Genomic DNA, 14,465 nt, shown 5'->3' on the forward strand with positions numbered 1-14,465 from the left:
TTTGTTAACATAAGGGCCACAATAAATTTTTGTAGTCTGTTAAAAGCTCATTTTTAACTCACCTGCTAATCAAATATGTTTCTTTAGTACATGCCAGGGCAGTTAGAACTCTACTTTTCTCTGCAGCCACATTAGTAGTTTTATATTGTTGATATAAGAAATCCCAGGCTTCTTCTCCACCCTCAGCTACACCAGTACAATACACTGTACTCTTCAAATCAGGATCTATCCTGTTAATGTACCATACAAATGTGTAAGACCAAACAACTTAAAGGTTATAAGTATAATGATATTTTACTTGAATTATTGAGACAAGTAATTAAAGTGGCATGAATAACAACGGGACAGCAACCAAACAAAAACAGTTTACCAAATAAAAAGATCTTCAATATCTTCAACATAGATCTTCTGATCTCTATGAAAATTGCTGTTCAGAGTCACGACAAGTTCTATAGGAAATCAATGAGACAATTGAAAATTGGACCAGAAATAATGATAGAACACAAGTATGCACTGAAACAACAAAAGAAATCTAGGATGGATTGAAACAACGAAATGGAACAAACATGTACTGAAACAACGAAAAACATGCATGGACTGAAACAACAAAAAAAGAGCAAGCATAGACTGAAACAAAATAAAGAGAACAAGAATAGACTGAAAAAAAATAAAAAAAACAACTTCATGCCCAGCTATAACTGTGTAAAGAGACCTCTGACAGATAGGTGATTATTTCTTAAGGTGTCAGTACTTACCTGTAGGTTTCAGGATCAGCCATCCAATTATTATACATGGTTAGAGCTTCAGTTGTACAACCAACAATGTTATAGTTACAAGCTTGGTGGGCTAAAAGGGATCTGGCATATCTACAGAACAAAAAATTATAAATATTTATACAGATCTGACGATAAAGCTTCAATCTTTCCAATAAGTACAATTGTTTGTTTTGTACTGACAATTTCAGACTCTGCATGGTGAAGTATTCTCAGATAAATTTTGATAATTTTAACAAATAGCCATTTTTTGCCAATTCCATAAATTGACCCTGTAATTAGAGATCTATTTTGTGAGTTGTTTCCCTTAGTAGAGACTCGCATTTTCATTAAAATTGAAGAGCAAAATTTATCTGTGCGTAATGTATCTTATCTTAAGTTTTTCAAATCTTTTAATCACATTTAATCTTTGTTCAGCTAAAACTTTTTATATTAATACTTATTTTTAATTCAAAATTGGAATAAATATCCTAAATCACACTTTCATCTAATCATGCTTTGCATGGGCAGCCTCCCATTCTGTCAATTAAAGAACAAATTGCAAAGGGAAAAAACTTGTGTCAAAAGTGTGTAATAAATGAATCAAATCAGTATTTGGCAAACAGACTATTGTGATAACAGAATAAAGAAGGTCGAACAACTGTTTAATCAATTACTACTGAATAATGCGTTGTTAGTCTTTGAAATCAAGGACTTACTGCCTGTATCATAAAAACTTGTTTGATAGATGTATCATGAAAACAAGATCAATGTCGGACATAATCCTTGTAGTGATTCCACAGACCATATAATACTCCTACTAATTACAGTAAGTAAGAAACTGACCAAATCACAATATCAAAGGTTGATCAATGAAACATTAGTAGAAATCTGGACTAGATATATTCAATGTTTTACTCATAGAAAATGAAAAGTACAAAAACTTGATTTTAAGTTCGTCTGTATATCAAACTTACGCTTCAATGTGAGTAGCACCAGTATTATCTAAACCATAATGATCAAATGCTTTCCCTAAAAGATTACTCATATATTTCTGAAATAAAGAGATGCATCCAAAATTTCACATTATTTGTATAAGTATTTTTTTCATGTTGATGTAACCTCATGATGACATACACAAACGTATTAATAAATCGAAAAAGATAGTTTAAACTAAACATTTCAAGAGGAATTAAAAATAACATCTGTATTTAATGCATTTGCTTATCAATCCTTTAAGGGCTGTTTACAATCTGTTTATATTATACAAGTGTTGCATATTTTACTCAATTTAAAACGGAATTAGTTTCATTAGGGTTTTATAGAAATAGCTGAACAAAATGGTTGGAAGTACTTCAAATACATGAATATATATAATTATAGCTGGTGGTACTTTCTAAAGACTAACTTCCCAAAATAAGGGAAATAAACATGTTCATCAAATAAACATGTTCATCAGTGGGATCAAATAAACATGTTCATCAGTGGGATCAAATAAACATGTTCATCAGTTGGGATCAAATAAACATGTTCATCAGTTGGGATCAAATAAACATGTGCATCAGTGGGATCAAATAAACATGTTCATCATAAAAAAAGCCTGTTTACCATCCTCCTTCACAAACATTAATTTCTAGAAAATCCATTTCAGAAAAGTTACCATTGTATTGGTTTTCAAGCTAACATTTCCACCAAAATAAAGTATAGTAACTCTACAAATATATCAAACCATACATACTCTGGGGACTTCATTAAAATTTACACACCTGGAAGTTACCATATATAGCTGTCCTTGTCAGCATTTTCTTTACATAAGATAATTCAACTGTTGCAGCATACCAAGGGACATAATCCAACTCTTCACTTAAATAATCCACAACTTGTAGAGCTGTCAGAGTACCAACATCACCTGATCTGTAAGTTATTGTACTCAAAATTAGTCATATATCTTCTTTTAATGAGATATTATGCAATGAAATGTAAGTCATCTTACCAAATTTGCAAATTTACATAAAATCTTAGAGCACATCCATTGCCCAAAACAATATTCACACAGAAAGTGTGTTTTGTTTCAATCTAATTGCCATCAAAAATTATTTTAGATGAGGCATGTGCATTATGTTAATTTAGCCAAAATGTCACTTATACAGTAGACTCGGCAAATCGTATATCCCATTACCCGATATATTCAATTAGACAATAAATGTATATTAATTGAATCTCCTGCAATAATAAGTTGACCTAATCCTGAGATGTTACTAACCCTGACCACTGATATATAAAAGGGTTAGTGATTTTTTTAGGTACATTACCATGATGTTTGTGTAAAAATGGTCAGCTGGTTATGTAATACTAATATTTGTATTCAGTTTTTAAATCCTTTGTTTATTAGAATAAATAAAATGTCCTGAAATATTTATGTGAACCAAATAATCCCCTTGAAGTACCTTCTCCTTTCTCCAAACTCAAATTGAAGTACCTTCTCCTTTCTCCAAACTCAAATTGAAGTACCTTCTCCTTTCTCCAAACTCAAATTGAAGTACCTTCTCCTTTCTCCAAACTCAAATTGAAGTACCTTCTCCTTTCTCCAAACTCAAATTGAAGTACCTTCTCCTTTCTCCAATCTCAAATTGAAGTAGTTTCCATAAGACATGAATTTTACCTTGTTCCAAAAATCTATTTCACTTTTTTAACAAACAATCACATTTTTTGGATAATTTTGAATATTTGCGCTGATGATTATTTTTATACTCACTTTGAAAGGGACCATACATCATTTAATATTTGCCCTCTGTTTATTACATGGATACTCTAAAAATATAATTGTAGTATATTTGTCCTGTGTTTACATTAATGGATACCATTCAAAATCATAATTTTACAGACATGGAATGATCTTTTTTTATTGTGTGTATTCATTTGAAGTTCTAGATTATTCAACTAGGGGTCACACAATATACAATTTATTCTATTGTTACATACAATTTTCAAATATTTTAAAAATCTTATTTCAATCTGTGATATCAAATAATTTATGGTTAGTTACTCAGGTCTGTGGTTGTTTCCCATGGTAACTGAATCTGTGCGATATTTATTCATTTTTGGGAGCTTGCTTTTTTTACCCTTGGTTTGAACAGCTAAATCAACAACACTTTATCATTTTTGTTAGTAACTCACAAGTCAGTTGTTTAAGATTCTTTCCTCAAGTGATGGACAAGTCACACATCTTGTGATCCTTTACCTACCAAATTATCTGTTTTGAGTTGTTCTATCAATACCTGCTAATTCTTGATCAAATGATCTCCTCGTACCTACCAAATGATCTGTTTAGAGTTGTTCTATCAATACCTCCCAATTCTTGATCACATGATCTCCTCGTACCTACCAAATGATCTGTTTTGAGTTGTTCTATCAATGCTTGCCAGTTTTCATCATCATAATTTACTCTGTAGTAGCCATATTGCTGTACATTACCCACAATCCATCCACTACTGCTTGTAGGTATATCTGAAAATTACAAGTCTTCAGAAACAACATTTACATTAAAGTTATATTCCTCTACTACATGTTCCTGTAACTGACACTTCAAAGAAGTTTTATCTGGTTTTGTCTTTTCAAGAATAAACTATCAACTTTTAATCTGTGAATATATATGTAGATTTAATTAATGGTACATTTTCATAATTAATTGTAAAAGTATCTTGAAAAACATTTTAAAGTGACATTTTTAAATGATACCCTGTCAATAAGTATTCGGTAAGCAGGAAGTTGATGAGGGATTGAGGTGAAAATGTAAAACATAGTATAGCATACTCGACACCAAATTTAAGGAAGGTCTGATTTATTTATTATTTAACTATACAAGAGAATCTACAAACTGAAAGGTTTATGACTATTTATAAACAATTCAATTATGAAATGATATCAAATGGTTATGATTATCTGACTGATCTTGAAAATCTTATGAAAGACACTCACTGTTATCTATTCAGTCATAATTATCGGATTTAATTTTCTTTTAAACAACATTAGTGATTCCTGTAGTTTCAGTAATAATTGCCAGTTAGAGATAGGCAGTATAGTAACAATAGAAAATTATCATTGCATCCTTTCAAAAAAAGTGTTTGTTACACATTTTAAACATTTGTCCAGAGTCTTCTTAATTTTCTTACATTTTATTGAAAACAATTCACTAAAATGGCATGTGAGGTTACCCTCAGTGATTGTTTTATCATGTATCCCACAGAATATATTTCCTTACACTTTCAACAATGTAGTATAAGTTACACACATGTTTTTTTTGTATTCCAGCAACATACCCATTTCTGATTGTAAATTAAACCACATAACATCTTTGTAACTTTGGTTGAACTGTAGATTGTCACTTGTTGTGTAGGTAAATGGTATCTTCCATGTGTAACTGCAAACAAAATTATATAAGCTGGAAACATGTGGAAGAATAAAAAATTCAAATTCATAGAACTCAAAAGTAAAACCATCAACTTTAAACTTAAATAAGGTAAAGTTGATATGACTTTAAAATATATCTTTCCATTCAATCTTTTCAGATTAAATTATTTCATGCTTGGTTCAACAAGAAAAAGGATAATCAATATTTGACAAAACAATTTCCAAGCATTTGAATGTGTCCTACAATTTTATTTTTTTTGCATGCTTTAAGATACAACATTTAATTGTGCAATATTATCAGGGGTAATCATGTTTGTTTTCCTACTAGAAAAGCAGATAATTTGTCTATAAAATAAGACTTTTAATACAACAATTTACAAAAGAGTTTCTGATGTATGATGTAATTTTTGCCTTAAATTTTGAAAAGAACTATCAAATTGTATTTTAAATCTTTATCCCACTTAACAGTCTTTTAAAAATCTATATTCAAAATTTCTTTACTTGTATGGCGATGGGTATTTGCCTGGATCTGTAGCTGACGGATTAAACAAAAATCTCTTCTGCTCCAAATGCAACTTTCCATTTGACCTTGTAACCTTCACAACAGGATAGTTCATTTGTAGAATCCATGTGTCCATTATATCCTTGACATCTAGTGGATTACCATCAATTCCTGCTTGCTGCAATTTAAAGATACTGGCAATTTATTTTTTATAGGATATGACTGTTATAATAGGTGATTTGGGAATGCATATATATTAGCAATATAACCAAGGACAATGGTGCCACAAGTGATTATGGAATTCATGGAACTGACAAATGTACTTAGAAAACATAAAAAAAAAACACTGGAGAGATCACATTTTGTTTATTTGATTTATTCCTTAAGCATGTTAGAAATGGTATTTTTTTTTAATCTCTGATTTACTGTAACATGATTTAAAATTTTAACCATCTATTCAATAAAGTTGTTTACCTTCGTCATGGCATTCCACAAATCATCGTGAAAAGCATTACTAAACTGCCTGTCCTTCAAATAAGCCTAAAATCATAAATAACAACAAGTCAATCATATTTTACAATGTTACAGAATTTTATCCCAGCTCTATCACACAATATCAAGTCCCTCTTCAATGTTTACCTTCAAACAAAAGAGTTCAATCTTACTATATGTATGTGCAGTTAGACCATTTTTTAAAATTTTTGTTTGTTTGTTGTTGTTGTAAAACATACCAAATTCATGGATTATACAGTCACTAAATGACAGTAAATTAAGAAATTTGGCAAAATTATGCACAATCTTTATTTTTTTTTACTTGTACATGCTTAGAAATAAGAGAACACAATCTTTGTCCTAAAAGATATTTAAACATCAAGTGTATTCTGTGCTTATCTATTCACTTGCAACAAATTATTTTGGGCAATGCTTGTGCTCTTTATTTATTCACGACTTTGCTGTTATTCATATTTTGTGAATCCTTTGTTCTGATGCTTAAAACATGTCATTAGTAATAGTACAGTTTTATAATGTACAGTGACAAAAAATTCCCAAAATGTACCTTCTCCTTAGTTATAAATGTATTGCATCAGCCAAGATAAACATGACTTACTGTTAATCCTTTAGCAAAAGTATTATCTCCAAGAAAGAACTTCATCATTCTAATTATAGCTCCTCCCTGTAAGAAATAAAATTCTAAAGTCAAATTACTTACACTGCTTTATAAGTAAAAACATTTAGAAATGCTAGTTATAAATATCTGTACTAATTGCAAGGTTGTGCACAAAACAACTTAAAATTGAATTATAGTGTTAAACCTTTGTAATTATAAGCTATTTCATTACAAGTAGAAATTTTAAATTTATTTTTTAAACAAAATTATTTTTTCGATGACTGCGACTGTTATTAAATCTATTTTACCTTGGAATATGATATAGTATCAAATATTTCATTTATTTCTGCTGGGTTAGATACTGGGACATAAATAGGATGTGATGTCACAAGACCGTCAAAAGAAAAAGCATCCTGCACTACATCCACTGAGAATTGATCAAACTGAAAAATAAAAATAGACCGTAATGTAAAAAAGAAAATCATCATTTGGTAAAGAATCAAACTTACTTCAGCATAAGTAAAGGGTACCCACTGTATTAAATTTCATTTATAAGTGCTATAGAATACTACAATTGAATACAAGTATTTTTGCTGGGTTTTTTTCTGACTTATTACACTTACCATCCTCCATTCAGGATACAAACGATCTGTTCCAAAGTTCTCAACGTATGTGGCGAACCCTTCATTTAACCAAAGGTCATCCCACCATTCCATCGTAACTAAGTCACCAAACCACTATAACAGAAACATATCACTGTGTGTTTAAAAAAAATGTTGTGTCAAGTAAGTCCTTCAAGATAAAGTTTCACAAAAACTGTCCAATGATATGCAATAATGTTCTCAAGGTAGACGACATATATTTTTCATGTAAACATACTAGTAAAAGTTGTCTGTTAAATGGATAAAATAGAACGAAGACATTCTTATGTAGTAAATGTCCTTAAAATAGGTTAATTTTCATAGAATGTTGAGTTCTGATTGTTTTATTGGATAAACCAAATTCGCTGTTATGAATTCTGCCAATTTTCATGCACATGAACAGTTTTTTATCAGCTAATGCATTTTCAGAACATTTCTTTATAATACAGTCTGCAGTATAATACGGTTGACAACAACTATACATGGAAGTTTTAACAAAAAAATACCAAAGAGCATATTTTCAATATTCAAAATGACTTAGTGAGTAAATTCTACTGAGTTTCTCGACTTTTCCAAATTTTATGTCTTTATTGTTCTTTCAAAGTCAACAATTTGATTTCACACCTTAAAAAAAAAACATTGTACAGTATCAAGAAGTCATATTAATTTTTGGAGAATTAGATTGGGTATATTGGGGATATACAATTAAGAGAACTCCACTGTACAGACAATATAAACTATTTACACCAAAAATGGTATGGTCAAAATACTATTTTCTTAATTTATTTAAGAATTAAAAGAGAATCCATTTGAATATAAGAGGAAATAGCTGTAAAATGAAAGCTAAAAATTAAATAAACTGTTGACACAGAGATATGTTTTGCCTGTCGGAATAAAATTCAGAAAAAGACAATCTGATGGACAGCAACATGGTTTATTAATTCAGTCACTGGACCATTTTTTTGTGGGCAGGGAATGAAAATAATTGTCCAACTGATATATACTTATAATAATGCAAAGCACTTGATACAAAATATCATTGATCTATCACAAGTAGTTCTTATCAAACTGACTTAAGCAGAAAACTTAACATTGAAAATTGCTTATTAATTCAAAGTTACTGGACCATGACCTTGGTGGCAGGGCCTCAAAATAGTCCTTAAACTGATATGTACAGATAGTAATGCAACTTCATATAAAATATCATTAATCTATCCAGGGACAGTCTATACCAACAGGACTGGTCAATTATAACAATGTCTATACAACTGTGCAGACAGAACTGTGCCGTCCCTGATGTCATGTGACTTCATAGCAAATCATTTCATATTTACGCAGTGTTCTTCATATCTATATTCAAGTTTAATGAAGTAACATTTTTATGAAATTTTTTACATTTTGTCATTGCAAAATGCTGTTTTTGAAAAGATTTCTCAGATAGTTTTTAAATTAAAGAACCTTAGTGAGCGCGCTCACATACCCCACGTCCCCACATTGTCACTGGAGAAAACAAAATTGTATACGAAAAAAAAATTGAATCATAATTTCCTGTCGATATGCACATCTACATAGTATGTCCTTATTCATGTTAATATCTACAAAGTTTCATGAAATTCTGTTGTGTGGTTTCAGAGGAGTTGCGATGACAAACTGTTGCAGTAGTATATTGAAACAAATAAGTTCAAAGGGGTGTAACTCCTAGAAAAAAAATTGAATCATAATTTCCTGTCGATATGCACATCTACATAGTATGTCCTTATTATCTACAAAGTTTCATGAAATTCTGTTGTGTGGTTTAAGAGGAGTTGCGATGACAAACTCTTGCAGAAGTATATTGAAGCAAATAAGTTCAAAGGGGTATAACTCCTAGAAAAAAAATTGAATCATAATTTCCTGTCGATATGCACATCTACATAGTATGTCCTTATTATCTACAAAGTTTCATGAAATTCTGTTTAGTGGTTTCAGAGGAGTTGCAATGACAAACTGTTGCAGTAGTATATTGAAGCAAATAAGTTCAAAGGGGCGTAACTCCTAGAAAAAAATTGAATCATAATTTCCTGTCGATATGCACATCTACATAGTATGTCCTTATAATCTACAAAGTTTCATGAAGTTCTGTTGTGTGGTTTGAGAGAAGTTGCGATGACAAAAGGTTGCAGTAGTATATTAGGCAAATAAGTTCAAAGGGGCGTAACTCCTGGAAAAAAAATTGAATCGTAATTTCCTATCGGTATGCACATCTACGTAGTATGTCCTTATTATCTGAAAAGGTTTCATGAAATTCTGTTGTGTGGTTTGAGAGGAGTTGTGATGACAAGAAACAGGACTGACGGACGGACAGACAGACGGACGGACGGGTCAAAAACATTATACCCTCTGCAACTCGTTGCGTGGGGTATAAATATAGACCTTTGAACTTTGAGGTATTTTGTCAGTAAATTTCGAGTGGCCGCCATCTTGTTCAATATGTACCCTCTTTTTGCATGACTGGAGTGTTCTTCAAAACGAGATGTCTCAGTTTAATAATATAACATTCTTCTAAAATCTTATATTTTTTGTCATGGTAAATGGCTATTATAATCAGATTTGTATGATTTAAAAAAAAAAAAAAATTACAATGTACCTAGAAATACGCAAATAACTACTAGCTTTGTATATCAGAGACCATAAACTTAGTTAATTGTTCGGTGCTAGCTTTACACAGGAGACGTAGATATTAAATAAAATCAATAGTGACCAGTCCTGTTAGTATAGACTGTCCCTGATCTATCACAAGTAGATCCTATCAAACTAACTTAAGCAAAAAACTTAACATTAAAAATTGCTAATTAATTCAAAGTCGCTATACCATAACCTAGGGGGCAGGGCCTCGAAATAGTCGTCAAACTGATATGTAAAGATGGTAATGCAACTTTATATTAAATATCAAAGATCTATCACAAGTTGTTCCTATCAAACTAACTAAAGCAGAAAACTTAACTATTGTTGAGCTATTACCAAATTATAATATGAGCTAGTTCATGAGTTATTACCACATTATCTGATGAACTAGTTTATAAGTTATTACTACATTATCTGATGAGCTACTTCATGAATTATTACAAGATTATTGATGAGCTAGTTTATGAGTTATTATTACATTATCTGATGACCTACTTCATGAGTTACTAGGATTTCACTTGATGAGCTAGTTCATGAGTTATAAAAATAAGAAGATGCAGTATGATTGCCAATGAGACAACTCTCCACTAGAGACCAAATGACACAGACATTAACAACTATAGTAAATACTACATTATCTGATGAGCAAGTTCATGAGTAAATACCACATTGTTTGATGATGTACTTCATGAATAATTACCCCTTTATCAGATGTGCTAGTTCATGAGCTATTACCACATTATCTGATAAGCGACTTCATGAATTATTACCACATTGTCTTATGAGCTATGAATTATTAGCACTTTATCTAATGAGATAGTTCATAAGTTAATACCATGTTACCTGGTGAGCTTGTTCGTGAGTTAATACCACTTTACCTGATGAGCTAGTTCATGAGTTATCACTACTACCACTCTTTGTTTATTGCTGGCTGAGGAAACATCTGGATCAAACAACATAGCAGTCTCCCTGTATGTAATCAGTCCCCAGTTCTCCATAGCTCCAGCAGAGAAGTCAGGAATAGCTATCATATCTTTAAACAAATATATGTTTTCTCATTATTTTTTCTGCTGAATTTATTTAACAGCATAGATACCCCTGTCTATCATTGATATAAAATAAAAATCTAGGATTAATGATTCATATAATTCTTAATTTTTTTACCAAGGTTTTACAGCAGTCATTTCTCTACAAAACTTTCAACTGTTATCCTTAACCAAAGAGCTTGTGATCACCAAAGGGTTAAGATTGCATTTAATTCGTAGTAAGAAATTAAGATTAACTTTGCATTGTATTAAGCAATGGGAGTAAAAATTTTGAATTGCAGATATCTTCCTTTATCCATAATTGTGGTTGATTCAACTACAGTTATGGATAAAAGAAGATACCTCCAATTCCATATATTACCTTCCTTGCTATATTAGAACAGATAGATTCCCCTTACAGAAATGAAAAGTTTGCTGCAATATTGCAACAATATAGCGGCAATATTGCAGCAAACAAATTTGTTTGCAAGAAGTGTTTGCAAGAAAGTTGCAGGTTGTTGCAGCTACCTGCAACATTCTCGCAATGTTACTGCAACAAAATTTGTTTGCAAGAAAATTGCAGCAAGTTTGCTGCAATGTTGCAAGAAAGAATTTGTTTGCTAGAAAGTTGCAGGAACCTTTTCTTTTATTATTTAAGGAATGACTTTTTGCAACAACTTTGCAAGAAAAGTTTCTTTAATAATGTCAGACAATCAGATAGTTTGCACCAATATTTCAAGCATTTTAAAATATTACATATGATTATTTGTTTTAAGATTTAAGGTTCAAATAATACACAACATATTGTTTCTTTGAACATTTGGTTATGGATACTTCTAACTATCTAAATTTGTTGTCTTACGTCATACTTTATTTTACTCAGAAATATCTGGATATTTGAATAATTTATTTTAAATAAATCTTCAAATAACAATGCTTATATTTTTAGAATTCCTAAACTGTACATCACATTTATATGATATTTTGTAAGGAAAGAATTTCAAGAATACTTTAGTATTTATTTCAACAAGTTTAATCTAAATAATTGAGTCATAATAATTTTTGTTCTACATGTATTATTATGCCTTTTTGTCACTTTTTTGTGACATTTTTCTATGAACAATATTTTTAATTCTAATATTTTCCATCAAATGAATTTAGCCTCACCTGCAGGTTGCATTTTGTTTAATTTCTAGTATCATTATTTTAAAACTATGTATACACAAATTATCTTTCTCATCTCAATTAGTAATATGAGCTGGTGATAGAAATGTAATGTGCCATCTGGTTTTCATTTATCTCTGTGTAGTGGTAAAGACAGGAAGTACCATAAATTAATGTACACAGAGTTTGAGGCCAAATTAAGGGTAGAGCATTTCTTCTTTGTATATATTTCCATTATAACTTATAACATCAAAGATAAAAAAAAAAATATATATATAATTATTTTTTTATTATAATATATAACAAATATTCAAGATTTAGGCAATTGATAATTAGGGGCAAATTCCAAAGGGATCACACTGTCACAATACCCTAAGCAACCTTGATCAACATATTCAAAATTTGAACTGGACATGAACATGCATGCATATACAACAAACAAAGATGTCTTCTATCATGAACAAAGTAATATGAATTTTACAATGGATTTAGATCCAAAAGTTCCAACTTATTCTATTGACACTGGATAGTGCATATGATAGCCTTCAGTTGACATGACTCTTGGATTTAGGAAGATTGGTGTTTACACATAATTTGGATAACATCTTTTGGTAAGTACAATGGAGTTGAATGTCCACCATTTTGAATAAGTGCTTGCTCTTACAGTTCAAAATAGTGATATTTAAAGAGTTTTCTTAACTTAATAGAGTTGACAAAAGTATAAGACAATAGATTTATGCACTTGAATATTATTAAAATTGTGTAAGAAAGGAGATATTTTTTTAAGACTATGTGTTTTAGAAAGTACATTACTTAAATTGAAACAAGAAATCTTCTAATAAAAGCAGTTTGGTATTAAATTAGAGATCTGTGATTTGACTGCCAATAAGAGGTCTATCAACAAATGGCAACAATATTTAGCTTTTATATATACACAACTAATCACAAAAATTTTAAAGAATAGACAAGACCAATAATGTTATAGTTCAATGAAAAACAAATCTTCAAAAAAGCAATAACAACCTAGTACTGGCATAAGGTTAAATGTATTCTATAGTAATATGCAATTTCTAGAAGGACTTGATCACTTTTAGACATTGACCCCTTTAAGTGAAACAAATGCTGGAAAAATTGGTCTGTAATCATCTCTTTATAAAGAGTTATTTTCATTTTACAAGTCCAGAATTTACAATATATAGTAGTAACTTATATCTTTATATCTTTATAATGTTTAATTATTCTTTTAATGTATGCTAAATTCTTCAACTTTTATTTTGCAGTATTTGAAATCAGAAAATTCAACTTTAAGGACAGTGAGTACAGAGAAACAGAACTAAAGGATACACAGATATGTTACACAACAACCTATAGAGGACAGAGAAAATTTTGTTTTATTATTAAATCATACTTTTTTAAATGCTTAGTTTTTAATTCCTAATTTTTCAACTGAAATTGTTGAAAGATTTGCTGCAATGTTGCTGCAATATTGCAAGAAATTAATTTTCCTGCAATATTGCTGCAACATTGCAGCTAATGAATTTGCCGCAATATTGCTGCAACAATCATAGCTACTGATTTTCCCGCAAACATTTGCTGCAATATTGCCGCAAATTGTTGCGGCAATATTGCAGCAACTGTTTGCAAGAAAACTAATTTACATACGAAAAATGAATATTTGCAGCAATATTGCCGCAAATATTTGCAAGAAGCCTTATTTTTCCATAAGGGTCATGCATCATGCACAATTTCTGCCATTTTCAATAAATAGTTTTCTTGACATGTATAGTTATACACCTACACATCATTGAGTAACTTGAATATTTGACTATATATTTCATTGGAAAATTGCTTGACATGTACACAGATAGCATGTTATGAATGTTCACCTCCATGCACTGTGTTTTGTGCAATCAGTAGTTGTTATGAGGCAGAGCTCCAGATAAGAATTCACAAATTGGGGTTTTTACCCACCATTTTTTTAGGTTATTGGGTGATAAAGTTTTTTAATTGCATTATCAATTCCAATTCACCCCTCAAGCAAATATCAAATTGGGTTTTTCACCACCAAGCTCCTTAATGTATTGGGTTTTTTCATCAACACAATATTGAATATTTAGGCATGTTATAATCACATTATATCAACCCCAGATGTGTTTCCATCTTAAATGTGTTTCTTTCTTTGTAGAATATGTGCTAGCT

General features: G+C 30.5%; 1 protein-coding gene and 1 long non-coding RNA gene across 2 annotated transcripts in view; one reads left to right on the forward strand and one right to left on the reverse strand.

Moving 5' to 3' along the window:
- LOC127727793 (uncharacterized) overlaps positions 1 to 14,465 on the reverse strand; it is a 117,304-nt gene that overhangs the window by 63,098 nt on the left and 39,741 nt on the right. Inside the window, exons 25-37 of the mRNA XM_052234910.1 lie at positions 10,956 to 11,110; positions 7,396 to 7,509; positions 7,081 to 7,215; positions 6,773 to 6,838; positions 6,139 to 6,204; positions 5,664 to 5,842; positions 5,072 to 5,172; positions 4,138 to 4,259; positions 3,508 to 3,563; positions 2,519 to 2,666; positions 1,730 to 1,806; positions 756 to 866; positions 63 to 230 (exon numbers count right to left, since the gene is read on the reverse strand). Coding sequence (XP_052090870.1) covers positions 63 to 230; positions 756 to 866; positions 1,730 to 1,806; positions 2,519 to 2,666; positions 3,508 to 3,563; positions 4,138 to 4,259; positions 5,072 to 5,172; positions 5,664 to 5,842; positions 6,139 to 6,204; positions 6,773 to 6,838; positions 7,081 to 7,215; positions 7,396 to 7,509; positions 10,956 to 11,110 — 1,498 coding nt within the window. The remainder of the gene's footprint in view (positions 1 to 62; positions 231 to 755; positions 867 to 1,729; positions 1,807 to 2,518; positions 2,667 to 3,507; positions 3,564 to 4,137; positions 4,260 to 5,071; positions 5,173 to 5,663; positions 5,843 to 6,138; positions 6,205 to 6,772; positions 6,839 to 7,080; positions 7,216 to 7,395; positions 7,510 to 10,955; positions 11,111 to 14,465) is intronic.
- LOC127730891 (uncharacterized) lies at positions 11,519 to 13,683 on the forward strand. The gene is made up of 2 exons (XR_007995344.1): positions 11,519 to 12,877; positions 13,547 to 13,683. It is a non-coding gene; the product is annotated as an uncharacterized LOC127730891 (long non-coding RNA).

Source organism: Mytilus californianus, unplaced genomic scaffold (assembly GCF_021869535.1).
Source record: "Mytilus californianus isolate M0D057914Y unplaced genomic scaffold, xbMytCali1.0.p SCAF_2, whole genome shotgun sequence".
NCBI lineage: Eukaryota > Metazoa > Mollusca > Bivalvia > Mytilida > Mytilidae > Mytilus > Mytilus californianus.